Consider the following 14,166-nt stretch of genomic DNA (forward strand, 5'->3'; position numbering starts at 1 on the left):
CATTTAAATCCATGTGAGTTCTCTAAATAATGTGATTATAAACCCTCCCTGCTCTAGAAAAAAGAAAGGGAAAAAAGGGTGAAAGAAAGGAAGGGAGGAAAAGAAAGAAAGAAGGAAACAAACAAACAAACAAAGGAGCCTGGCCACCTTAGTCAGTGGAGCATGCAACTCTTGATCTTGGGGTTGTGGGTTTGAGCCCCACATGGGTGTAGAGATTACTTAAAAATAAAATTGGAAGGAAGGAAGACATACTGGGTTCATTTGTGTTTTTCTTGTGTACTTACTTAGATTCCAGACTTTTCCATAATACTTAAAGTTTTGTGAGTAGAGAGGTTATACCTACTTTCTCTCACATATAAATACACACACACACAGAGTACTCATCTTAGAACTTCACACTACATAAAGAATCATCAACTTTCTAATTGATTTGCACATGGAAGTATCTTTATGGTAAAGATATCTTTTTTAATTATTTTTTTATTGGAGTTCAATTTGCCAACATAGAGCATATCACCCAGTGCTCATCCCGACCAGTGCCCGTCACCCAGTCACCCCATCACCCCGCCCACCTCCCTTTCCACTACCCCTTGTTCATTTCCCAGAGTTAGGAGTCTCTCATGTGCTGTCACCCTCACTGATATTTCCCACTCATTTTCTCTCCTTTCCCCTTTATTCTCTTTCACTATTTTTTATATTCCCCAGATGAATGAGAACATATAATGTTTGTTCTTCTCCAATTGACTTACTTCACTCAGCATAATACCCTTCAGTTTCATCCACATTGAAGCAAATGGTGGGTATTTGTCATTTCTAATGGTGGAGTAATATCTTATAGGAAGTTAAGTCCTTAAGACTTTGAAGACAAAGAGCCTTGGGTGTATGTCATAATTCTGCCGTATACAAGTTGAATGAGCGAGTCATTTAACTTTTGTATTTATTTCCTAGAGAGAGAGAGAGAGGGAGAGAATAATGTCTACTCCTTAAAATCATTGTGAGGATTAAATGAGTTAATCCATACAAAGTGCATATCATTGTGGGACCAAAGCATGCTCTCAAATACTAAGATGATGATGAACATAATGATGTTGGTGATGAAAATTATAAGAAAGGTGTTGACAAATCACAAAAAGTTGGTTATTTTTTATCCTGTTGAAGTTAACAGCTGGGCACATCTCTGTAAGGATTAAAGAAATAATCTAAACAGGAGCCTAATACTTCTTGGTTTTATAAGATTTTACAAAATCCAAAACACATCCACATATTAGTTCATTTGTGTTTCCAGTAACTCTGGAGGACAGACAATTAGAGAAAATTGGTTCAGAGTGGTCAAGTGAAAGTACCAGTCCTATCTCAGAGTGGAAAGAGCCCTGAGACAGGCCTCCCATCCCCCACCTGGGGGTCATTTTGTGGTTTCTTTTTCTTCTTCTTCGATGATATTGTTTCTGATGAGCATTGAGTCAGCCAGGGCTCAGGTGTTGCTCCTGCATCAAACATCAGAATATCCGGAGTATTTAGGTCAGCAGCAAAGGCAATAATGACACTTATTTCTCCAAAAGTTTTTTTTTTCCCCTTCTGTCTAGCCTAAGATGCCCCGCCAGAAATGCATTGAGAAATTACACTAGGCTAACAGCAATTCTTGAAATATAACTTTTCTTTTGAGAAGTTTGAAGTAACTTATCACCAATTTTATTTTCTTTTTTCCCATTCAAATGTTCAGATTATTATAACTTCCTATTAATAGCTTTCTCATGGATACATACCATGGGCCTCCCAAAGATTGGTTATGATCGGTGTGACACTGGCTTCTCTCGCATATAGGGTGTGTAATGAGTGTTTGTGGGGCACTCCCGGGTGTCAAGAATGTTCTGGCTTTCCTGATCATTCAGATGAAATTCAATTCAATTCAACAAACATTTTTGGCCTCGTTTTACCTATCAGGTTCTCTGCCATGTGCAGATGCAGGAAGGGATTGCATCGTCTGGTCCTCATGTCAGCATTTCCTGTCCTAATCCCATGCTTCCCTTGGCTGGTGACAGTAACCACACAGCTGGCAGTCAGGATGATGGAATGATTTGGGGGAGCCTGATATCTCCCAGTCCCACACGTGCTCTTTGGCCACAGTTTAAAATAAACATGTTCTTTTACTCTCCTTGTCCCACGGGTTGTGCACTATTTTTCAAAATCCATTAAGAATAGCAAAAGCAGGTCACTCGACTTGCTTACACTGGGCTCTGATTTCTGCATCTTGACTCTTGGTTCAGGTATGTGTTGATCTTGAAAAGCATCAATGGGCCCAAAGCGACTGTCCCATCTGTAGCTCCTCTGGTCCTCCCCACCCCCTACTTTTCAGTAGATAATTTTGCCTCCTTTACAAAGATCTGTATGTCTATCTTAAGGTCTCTACTCTATCTTTCCTCAGTGTCACTGCCCCTACTGCTGTCTCTAATGTCCCCCATGATCTTAGTGAAATAGGTTTCTTTCCTCAGGAAAAGTAATGTCTCCGTGCATATCTCAGATGCCTTTCCTCTTTCCATGTCTGTCATTCTTCCCCCTTCCACCTCCAAATCTCTACATATGTCCTTTCCTCTTTCTCAATCTCTGAGTACAATTGGCTGGAGTCCTCTTTCAGGAGAAGTATCTCTCAAGTCTCAATAATTTCTTTCCTTATCTACTGTGGCATTGTGTCATCCTGGTCTTCTCCCATTTCTCTGATTTTTTTTTTTCTGTTCCCTCTGTTGATTATGGCCTGGGCTCTTCACCCTTTCCACACTATTCTCACTCATTCATCTGCCCATTTACTCATTCATTCAGGATTCGTAAAGGATCTAATAATCTGCCTTGTACCAACCTAGGCATAGGAGTACAGCAGCAAACAGAACAAAAAAGGCTGCTTTCATGAAGCTTGCATCCTGATAGGAAGAAACAGAAAATAAACAAGTGCATTAAATTTCAAACAAAGTGGGGCACCTGGGTGGCTCAGTCGGTTAAGTGTCTCCCTTCAGCTCAGGTCATGATCCCAGGGTCCTGGGATTGAGCCCCACATTGGGCCCCCTGCTCAGCAGAGTGTATGCTTCTCTCTCTCCCTCAGCCTCTCTCCCCTGCTCATACCCCCCTCTCTCTCTCTAATAAATAAATAAAATCTAAAAAAAAATAAATTTCAGATAAAGTAATTTTGGATAATAAGAGAAGATATAAAGAACAAGAAACAGGATAATGACATAGAGAGTAGCTTCAGGTGGGGAAGTGAGCAGGAAACTAGTTTAGAAAGTGTGACCAGGAGTGCCACTCTAAGGAGAAGTCATTTGAGGCAAGACCATAATGATAAGAAACTAGCCACAGGATAAAGAGCATTCTGGGAAGAGGGGACATCTGGCACAAAGACTCTATGATGGGAAAAGCTTAATAAGTTTGAGGTACATTTTTAAAAAATGTGAACATTGTGAACAAGATAAGTGAACAGCCAGTGCCCAGGGCAGGCCTTATTAGGCCATGGTGAGGAGTCTAGATTTTATTAAGGTGCAACGAAATACACTGAAGGGCTTTAAGCAAGGAAGGTACATGATCTTATAAAATACAAAAGATGCTCTAGCTACTGTTTGTAGACTAGAATGGATGGTTTCGTCCATCCACTGTAAGGGAAAGATAACCATCAAATTGGAAAGGGTTAAAAACAAAGCAGTAAAAAAGTAGCGAAGCTGAAATGGCAGAAAGGAGGAAGGCGTAACTGGAATAATTAAAATGAGTTAAAAACTCTTGAAACAAGGCAGAAGGTACTTGAGGGAACTCAAGGTACTTGCGAAAGTGACGGAGAGACACTGCCAAAAATCAAAGAAAATGTCAGAAAACTGGAAAGACCAAATGCTCCTATTTTCAATAGAGGAGAGACAGGGGAAGGGTATATGCAGACCAGAAGCAAATACATGGTTCCTAAAATCTCAAGTAAAATCCTCAAAGTGACTAAAATGGTAATGGTAAACACTTAGAAAAGAACATTGTGATTATTTCTTAATAGCACAAATGGATGTAAGAAAAATTATGCAAAATGAAGCCAATTCCGACTGTGGTAGTAGTGGTGGTTGTGGGGGTGGTTGTTGACAGATTTATCAGACGGAGAATACTTCAGTCGCTCTATGTATTTGGACCCATCCAAATTCATTTACTTTCAATAAAATCATAGAACCCCAAAGGTTGTTGGAACCTTATCTGTAATCTATTCCAAATTTCTAACCTATATGAGATTTTTTTTCCCCCTGCAACATCCCAGTAATTCTTTGGATAACGACTGCTTGAATGTAACAAAAGGTAATTTATTCCACTTTGGAATCATTTGAAATATATTGCTGAACATCTATTTCCAAGTAAATGTAAACCATTAATCTTACCTCTTTTCTCTGGACCACTATCAATGTAATTTTTTTCACATAGACCCTATGATTTAAACATTCAGGATGTGTCATGTTATAAATATGGAACATAGATACATTTCAGTATTTATTTGTGATTGAGCAACCATACCAAAAAGTCTAATTAGTAGCTCATTATCAAGCTAGAGCGAGGCCTCTAAAATTGTATCAATGGACTCTTTGGGTTTTTTTCCCCCTATCTATTAAAAAACAAACAGACCTATGTTTAGATCAGGTGATTGTCAAGACGAGAAGCAAAACAAAGCTAAGGAATAGAGATATGTTGGATGATTCAATCCGGATTCAATAAGAGTATTAACAAGATGTGACAATTAGTTGAAACTGGTAAACGTTAACAGCAATAAATGTAGTTCCGTAATCATTTTTCCAAAATTCCGTGTATAACTAAAAGTGACTCTGCAACAGTTCAAGTGAAAAATACTTAGGAATTTTAATTGACCACAAGCTCATTAGGAGTGAGGCGGGGCAGTAAATGTATTTGAATAGACATACCCTCTCCCTCTAAAGCAAGTGTGGCTGTCATTCCCCTGGATTTACGCTGCTCAGACCACACGGGGAACATTATCCCCTGTTCTGGATGTCACCTTGAGAATCATGTTGACAAACTAAAAATCTTCCTGAGAGAGAGATGATAACAGTTGAAGGACCATTGAACGGAGTGTGGGGAGGGAAGAGGAGTACAGAGAATTCGATTGAATGTAAAAAAGAACTTTGAACAACAGAAGGAACTAACTTGGGAAGTAGTAAGCTCTTACCACGGAAAAAGGTGGAGCCTATTCATCAGGAAGGCTCTTGGGGGATTCATGAATTGGAAAGGCTGAATTATAATAGCCAACTTAAACTTCTCTTCCAGGCTTAATTCACTGTGCTTCAAGGGCTTGGCCTTCAAAACAACATAGAGTTTATGGCCTGGTGGCTCCCTGCCCAGGAAGATCCTATCTTGGAGAACCTTCTGCTGTCCTGTCATATGTTAGGAAAGAGAATTTCCTGCCTATGGTTCGTTTACAGCCAGCTGTTACCCTCCCGTTCTGTTTTGGGATATCAGGGTCAAGCTTCCCCTTTTGGAAAAGGAGCAGGAGGGACTAAGAAGGGCCTGGAGGGGGAAACTTTTGTATTAGTCTTTCATTTCAGTTCCAGGCATTCCTAATGTATTATGTCAATTTGAGTTTATAACAAATCTGAGTTCGAATTTAAAGTTTCAGGTTTCCCTTCCAGAGATGCGGTGGGGGGGGGGGGGCGGGGGACTGAAACAGCTGCTAGGACTAGGGAGTGGCCAACCGTTGGAAGAAGCCAAACCACAATCTATCTGCTTTTTAAACTAAAAAAAAAAAGGGGGGGGGGGAGAGACAAGAAAAAAGAAAAAGCGATTAGAACAAGAGGGAGCTGCCCCCACGCCCAGCACCACTCGCGCGCTGAGGCTTGAGCACCTCGCTGGCGGAGGAGGTGAACACGGAACAGGTGCGCCTCACCCCTACCCCCTTCTCCGCAACAGGGATTGTCTTGCTGCGTTCGGTGTGCCCGGACCCCATTACGCAAGGCTGGACACAGGCTAGGAGAGGAGAACAGAGGGGGACGGGCTGGGGGCGGAGGGGGGGAGCCCGGCGCTTCTCGTGTACAGTCTACATTGCAGATGACATCACTGCCCGAAAGGGACCTGGCCCTCCCGCTCCTGGAGCCGGAGGCCAGCTTGCCTGTGCCCGCGCGGCGGCGGGGTCGCCCAGGGTGTGAAGCGGCGGGGAGGCGTGCCCGGGGCTGGGGAGCGCCGCGGGGACCCGGAGCCAGCCCGCCGGCCCAGACACCGCGAGGTCTGCAGGGGGTTGCGCCGCCCCAGGCTCCACCCCGCGCTCGGCCCTGGGAGGGGCACGCCTGTTTGGGGGTGGGGAGCGTGTGCACGAGGGGTGGGTCCGTGGTGGCGGGGGGGGGGGGGGGGACAGCCGCCTGCGCATGTCAAGGCTGACAGCGGACGCGGTCAAGGGGGACCCGGAGAAGGGCAGTTGGCCACCCGCCACCCAGGGTCCGGGCCCCGCTCTACCTGGGGGCGAGCCCGGGGGAAGGGGCCCGCCCTCCCTGCCTCCTCCCTGCCTCCTCCCACCCCCACCCTCTCCCGAGAGCGGCGGCCCGACCCAAGGAGCCTCCGCCTCCTTCCCCGCCCCTCCGGACCTTCCCGGGGAGCGGCGGGCGGGCGTGGACGGGGCCGAGGGGAACGGATCTAGGAGCTCGGACGGGGTGGCCGGGCGGCCTCGGGGAGCCGGGGCACGCGGATGAAGCCGAAGCTGCGGGGTCTCGGCGGATCCTGGTCGGCGCGGCGCTGTTCCCAGGGGAGGTGAGAGGCGGCCCCGCGGGGGCCCCGTGGACAGCCCGGCCGCCCAGAGCCAGCGCCGTTCTGCCCCAGCCGAGCGGGCGCGGGGCGCGGGGCGCGGGGCGCGGGGCGCGGAGCCGGGGGCGCGGGGCGCGGGGCGCGGGGCGCGGGGAGGGCGCTGTCCGCGGTGCTGAACCGGATCCCGGCAACGGGCCCCGGGGACCGCGCGCTCCCCGGCTCGGGGCGGCGCGCCCGCTCGGCTCGGAGCCGAACCCCCCGCCCGGCTCGGTCGCTGGCCCTTATTTCGGTCCGAAAGTCGCCCCCTTGGGGCAGTTGGTCCCAAAGGGTTTCCTCGAAAGTATCGGAGAGGGCGAATTGTTGACCGCGGGAATCTCCCTGTGTAGCCCCGGAAGCCACCCGCCGGAGAAAAGATGCCTGCCTTCAACAGATTGTTTCCCCTGGCTTCCCTCGTGCTCATCTTCTGGGGTAAGTACCAGCCCCCTGCCATGCGAGATGCTGAGAACAGTAATAATGCCACCAATAATAACACTTGATTCGTGTCGTTTGTGACAAAAAGGAGCCCCGGTTGGCTTCCCTCTAGGCTTGCCTGCCAGGCACGGAGATCCACAGGGGTTCCATGAGAGCTGGGATTTTTGAGATTGGAAAAACACCTCCTTACTCTCCTGCTGCTTTATTCCTGAACCACCCTTGCTGGTTTTCCCACCACTCCTCCTGTTTCCTGTTGATTCCAAAGTATTCCACCACCACCCCTTTTCCTTTGCTGAAAGGGAATGCAGTCATGTTCATTATGAAAAATCTCGGTTGCATTTACATTTCATTGTTTCAGTGAGAAATCGGTGGGTCTTCAGATTAATTCCCGTGCCTTTTTTTTTTTTTTTTAAAGCCGGGTGCACGCATTTTGAGAGTGAAAACACTTTCTCTGTTGATCCATTTGTTTGATTCTAATAAGGGAAATAGGCTTCAGCCATTTGCAGCTATGGCTTTGATTAATAGGCACCTGGGCATTGCATCTTTATTCTTTTTCATGAATGTGCGAAGCTAAGGTGCTTTGGTGTTTGGGAAGCTATGCGGTTTTTTTGCTTTCAGAAATGAATAGGTTCTTGTTTGCTGTGAGGAAATAAGGTGACCTTCTCCCTCCAAATAAGGAAGACCTTCACTTCCAACAGTAAGGCTGAGCAGAGTAGTGTCGGAGTGAGGTGCCTGCTAGTGTGTAGAGCGAGTTAACGAGTCTACGTGATAACATCTGAGTATGTGATTGAGAGTATGCTTTACTGTGTGGATGTGTATTCCTCGGTGTTTGAATGTGTGTGTTAGTGTATGTCTGAGCATGTTAGAATGGGCACCTGAATGGACTGGTGAGGATGTGTGTACGTGTGTGTATGTGATGGTTGTGTAGTTGTGGGCATCTCTGTTTTGGTGCCTCTGATTAGAACTTCAGGTCAAATATAAGTGCTCTTCAGTTGATATATTGCTTCACATGATCTTCTACATTCCTACTTTTTCCATGCTTTTACCTTCCTCTATGCTAAAAATCAATAACCAGGATAATTAGAAGTGATCGTGCCCACCTGCTTTATTGAAACCGGGCATGTGGGATTGTTCTCCCGCGGTTGGCATGAAACTCATCCTGCCTGTGCAGTGGCAAATATGCTGATGGGAATTGCCTCTTTGCCTTAGTATCACTTTATTAAGCCTCCAGGATTTATTGGCTGCCAGCATTATCTGGATTGTGCATGTGACCAAAAGCAAAGCCAAGCTTCCTGTTGAACAAAATGCCTGATGAGACAGTCCTGGAAGGACAAAGAGGGAGAGTAATGCCAATCCCAAGGGTAGACTCACCGCCATCCATTCCCAGTAGAGTAGACTACACCAGAAGATGGAGCAGACATAATAGGTTGCCAATGATCTCACCTGCCTTGAAGATTTAAGGCTGGGATTTCCTCGGGGGCGGGGGGCGGGGGGAGGCTAAGACTAGGGACATGAGGCTTAGGAGAGGTTTGTCTGGCTGGATAAGAAAGTGTGGGTAAAGCAACGGGAAATGAAGTTGCAGACAAGGGCCCAGGTAAGATTCTAAAGAGCCTTTCTTCCCAAACCTTAATTTAAATGTTTAGCATCCCTGCCTGAATTCCAGGGGTGGGGGTGGGCATGCCATTTTATTCCAAGCCCCTCTTAAGACTTACAGAGCTTGGCTTGGAGTCTTAGCTCTGGAGTCTTAGTTCTGCCATTAGCTTGCTATGTAACAACCTTAGAGTATCTGGTTCCTCATAGGTAAAGTTTGGAATTTGGAGCAGATAATGTCTAAGACTGAGAGTAAGGAAATAGTTACAGAATATTGCTAAACTTGGCAGTGTCCACCCCTCTCTTCACTCCCACTCCCCACCGCACCCCAAAATAAAACCTTTGGAAGAGATGGGCACATCACACGCATGCTTGCTGATTCTCAGCTTCTTTATAACCAGAACATTGGTTCACAAAACTTAAAAGCTGCAGAAGCAAAGAGGGATGGTTTGGGAAACTTGATCATCAGATGTAAGAGAAAGAGCCTCATTTCACAAATGCAATTTCATTTTATTTGAATGTAATTCTAGTATTTGAAGGCCACTTCGACTAGATAAGTTCTCCCTTCCCAAGTTGATTTTTCACATGATGCAATATGAATGGAAAGACTCTTTTCCATGATATTACTTTCTGCACGTATTGAAAAGAGTTCCCTTATTTCCTTTAACAAAGTATGTAATACGTAACTTTAAAAAAACTTAACACTTGCCTGGTGTGTTATAGTTTGCAAAGCAGTTTTCAATTCATTACTTCTTTTTGGTTACCCTATCAATCCCTGGGGGTGTTCAGGGGAAAGTAGTATTATATCTAATTTAGAGGTGAGGAAATGAGCTCAGGGAGAGGGAAGAACTTGCTAGAGAACTCTGGTCTCCTGATTTCAACCTTCTAGTACTTGTTCTAGTACCTCTTATGGACACATGTGCTGCTGTGCTGGATTGCCAGATGGTTATCTGTCCTTTCATCCTTTTTCTGAGCCCCCCACTCTTCCTCCCCTCCATCACGCCATTGCCTTACCTAAAGTCCTGCTTAGCCTGTAGGTCCAGGTCTACTCTTCCAGGTGTCTGCTGTATTGGGGCATGTTTTCCTCTCTTCCTCCCAGCAGCCCACCTTGCTGCACCCCATTCTTTCAAGGATCTGCTAAGTGACTGGCTAATCTGATAGACAAATCACTTCAGGGTGTTAATATCTACAGATAACTTCATTTATTATCCTCTTTTGGAAAGTATTTACATTCTAATCAGAGTCTTTATTATCTTACCACAAAGAAAAGCATTCTAGAGCAAACTGGGCTGGGGGTGGGGCGAGGTGCAATGTAGTAATGCCCAAAGAAGAAAAAGATTTGGGGGCATGAGAGGAGTGAGTTCAGTACATTACTCTCCACCTCATAATAAATCGATACTATTCCTTAGTTAAATATAATCATTAGTAATAACATCACATTCTACCTTCTCAGAAATTTCTTCATTATTACCATGGAAATTGCAGAAGAGACCAAAGGTCCAATGATTTGGCCAAGATTATTCCAGGAGTTTATTACTTACAGTCAGCCATGTGGCTTGATTACCCGCCATATGTACAACGTTTCTTGGATATCTAGAGAGTTTCGTAGACAGAGGGGCAGTCTCCATGGGGTGGAAAAACAGATTTCACCTCTTCTTTTTTTTTAAAGATTTTATTTATTCATGAGAGACAGAGAGAGAGAGAAAGAGAGAGAGAGAGAGAGAGAGAGAGAGGCAGAGACACAGGCAGAGGGAGAAGCAGGCTCCATGCAGGGAGCCCGACACAGGACTCGACCCCGGGTCTCCAGGATCACACCTTGGGCTGAAGGCGGCGCTAAACCACTGGGCCACCTGGGCTGCCCTAGATTTCACCTCTTGATGGAAGGAGCCACAAGTTATGTTAGCAAAGGTCAAGCAAAGAGGGATGAGAGAATTTTGTGGCCATTTTGTGTACTATCTAGAGCCCCATGAGCAGAATTCTTTTTTTTTTAATTTTTATTTATTTATGATAGTCACACACACACACACACACACACACACAGAGAGAGAGAGAGGCAGAGACACAGGGAGAGGGAGAAGCAGGCTCCATGCACCGGGAGCCCAACATGGGATTCGATCCCGGGTCTCCAGGATCGCGCCCTGGGCCAAAGGCAGGCGCTAAACCGCTGCGCCACCCAGGGATCCCCCATGAGCAGAATTCTTATGCCTTGAAATTGGGCTTTGGCCATGAGAAGGGAATCAGTCAGTAGCACTTGTTCTCTGATGATACCTTAGATTATTGTCATCTCGGGCAGCCCGGGTGGCTCAGTGGTTTAGCACTGCCTTCAGCCCAGGGCCTGATCCTGGAGACCCGGGATCAAGTCCCACATCGGGTTCCCTACATGGAGCCTGCTTCTCCCTCTGCCTGTGTCTCTGCCTCTCTCTCTCTCTCTCTTTGTGTCTCTCATTAATAAAAAATAAGTAAAATCTTTAAAAAAAATATTGTCATCTCGGGAGCAACTCAGGAAAAAGGGAGACTGCCATGCTATCCATAGTCATCATCCTGACTGCATAGATTCTGTTCGCCCTTCTTTAACCGTAAACAATCTGACTGTGCTTCTATTTAAGACCAATTCATCTACTTATTCACTAAAGTACATCGCCTGACACCTATTCGAGGGTGTTGGTCCAGTAAATTATTCCTTTTCAAACCCGAGCAGCTCTACTACCACCTTCATCCAAGCAAAACCATTGAGTTGTCTCTCGGTCTGATCAGCATACCAGCCTCTTAACTATTCTCTTTGCTTCCATACTTGTCCTTCCTCACCTCTTCCACTTATTCTCAACATAGCAGTCAGATCATGTAATTTTGTATAAATCATATCATTCTTCCACTCAGAAGACTCCAGGGTTCCCCATGTCACTCCTAGCAAAAGTCAAAATTCTAATTGTGTAGACCAGCTGTGATCTAGCCCCGGCTTATGTGTCCTTCTTTCTCACTTTGTTCCCTGTGCTTTATCATGCTCTTTGCTTTCAATAGACACTCCAACCCTAGGATCCTTGGAATGTTCTTTCCTCTACTTGGCACACTTGCTCACAGATATTCATATATCTCCTTTCTTTCCCTCATTTTTTTTCCTTCAGTGCCTGCTCATTGTCACCGTCTCCATGAGGCTGTCCCCAATGTGCCTATGTCCCTCTACCCTGTTTTCCTTTTTCTCATAGTACTTATTGTAATGTTTCTTATTTTTCTCACCCTCCCCTGGGATGTGTAGACTCCATGAGAACAGGGATGGTTTCTGTTTTGTTCCCAGCTGTATTGTCACTGCCTAGAACAGTGCCTGGCACATGATAAGCACACAATATATTTGTTGAATAGCTAACAAGCAGATGAAGGGCAAAATACCTTAACAAGTCATATGCGTGCAAAGCACATTCCTATAAATCACTCCATAAAATACTGTATTAGATAGATGTTATTTTCAGCATGCTGTTGATGAATATACTGAGTCTCAGAGGTTAAAGAGTAGATAAACTGAGGCCTTCAGCTACTAAGTACATCTTCATCCTGCCTCTGTATTTATTCCTGTGCGTTCCTTGGTACATTTTCCTATCCCGCTTTGAAGCCATCATCGTTGAACTAACTTAATCTTTACCAGGTCTCATTAAATATGCCCTAAGGCTGCCTGCAACACAGAGTCCTCAATACACATTCTCTATTCATTCCCAAACTTTTGCACAGACCACACCTTCTTCTCTCTTTTTTTTCAACCAGGTCAACAATCAAGACTTCAAACACATCACACTCTGAAAGTGTTTCTGATCAGTTCTTTCTAGATACAGAGCCTCTCTCCTTGGAAGTGATGGTCCATATGCAGAAGCAGGAGACCTTCTTGCAGACTACCATATAAGACCAGCCTCAGCTTGCTTGAGAGTTTTAAAACCAATTAATTTGATTTTACTTTGATGTTCTAAGTTCCATCATAGTGCCACTTGTTTGTTTTTATAGAAAGGCGACTGCCATCTGCAGTGCCTCATTCAGATACGTCCGGAGTGTTGAAAGCATGACTACCCCATGTTCTCTGACAAACGGATCTTGAGAGCTTGTTTGTAGGTTCTAGCAGGGGAGCACAGCTACTCATATGCCCTTGACAAAGAATGGTCCTCCTTTATAAGATTGTCCTCTTCAAGTGCACAGCTTCGGGAGGGATGCACATGGGGCAGTGAGGGAGGAAAGGGACACCTGCCTAGCCAGCCAGTTGAGCCAAATCTACCCTGGCAATCAGTGAGGTGAGAAATTCTAGTGCCACTTGTTTTTTAAACTCTGTGTTTAATAACGACAATTTTGCCTTCAAAGTCAGTCAAATGTAATTTATTTTTTGACTCAATTAGTCAATCTCATTTTAAGCTCTAAACCTCTGTTTTTAGAATGAATTGTTTGCCAATACAGAAACAGACTAACCATTTACAGTGTACTAGCTTTTTTTTTAAACTTTATTTTTTTTTGTATATTTTTATATTGGAGTTCAGTTTTCCAACATATAGCATAACACCCAGTGCTCATCTGTCAAGCGCCCCCCTCAGTGCCCGTCACCCAGTCACCCCATCCTCCCACCCACCTCCCCTTCCACTACCCCTTGTTCGTTTCCGAGAGTTAGGAGTCTCTCATGTTCTGTCTCCCTCTCTGATTTCTCTCACTCATTTTCTCTCCTTTCCCTTTAATCCCTTTCACTATTTTTTATATTCCTCGTATGAGTGAAACCATATAATGTCTGTCCTTCTCTGATTGACTTACTTCACTCAGAATATTACCCTCCAGTTCCATTCACATTGAAGCAAATGGTAGGGATGTACTAGCTTTTAAATATCAATGTGTATGGCTTCATTTTTTTTTAGGGCTTCTGTTTTTATTATTCATGAGAAGGTAGCATCAGAAGGGGCCCTAGAAGTCCTGATACAGGAATCTTTCATGGTCATCCCACTTTTTAATCTTCCATACAATGAAGTGTAAACTCTTTACCAAATAGTTTTTTGCATTAGGTGAACAGCTTTAGCACCAGAAAACTCTCTCTCTCTCTCTTTTTTTTTTTAATGAGCTCAACTTACTTTCTTATAATTTCTGGAATTGGACAGAATTTATTTTCTTTTCCACAGGCCCGCCTTCAAATATTTGAAGACAGATAAGTTCTGTGTCCAAGTCAGGCACTCCCTCATCCTCCCATCTGTTTTTCCCCAGATTTTGTCCCCAGACCCTTCTCCATCTTGCCCCCCTCTGGGCATGCACTCATTGAACAACTTTCTTTTGCAAAACGTGACACCCTGAACTGATTATAATGATCCAGATTTGTTCTGAACAGTGCAGAGGCACTGTTTCTCATTCTGT

General features: G+C 44.9%; 1 protein-coding gene across 6 annotated transcripts in view; it reads left to right on the forward strand.

Moving 5' to 3' along the window:
• The first annotated feature begins 6,347 nt into the window (after window positions 1-6,347).
• SCN3B (sodium voltage-gated channel beta subunit 3) overlaps window positions 6,348-14,166 on the forward strand; it is a 36,883-nt gene continuing 29,064 nt past the window's right edge. For all 6 annotated transcript variants that reach the window (XM_072729498.1, XM_072729499.1, XM_072729500.1 and 3 more), the window contains exons 1-2: window positions 6,348-6,750; window positions 7,131-7,212. In XM_072729498.1, coding sequence (XP_072585599.1) covers window positions 7,158-7,212 — 55 coding nt within the window. In that variant the 5' untranslated portion in view covers window positions 6,348-6,750; window positions 7,131-7,157. The remainder of the gene's footprint in view (window positions 6,751-7,130; window positions 7,213-14,166) is intronic.

The sequence above is a fragment of the Vulpes vulpes genome, chromosome 12, assembly GCF_048418805.1.
Source record: "Vulpes vulpes isolate BD-2025 chromosome 12, VulVul3, whole genome shotgun sequence".
NCBI classification, from domain to species: domain Eukaryota; kingdom Metazoa; phylum Chordata; class Mammalia; order Carnivora; family Canidae; genus Vulpes; species Vulpes vulpes.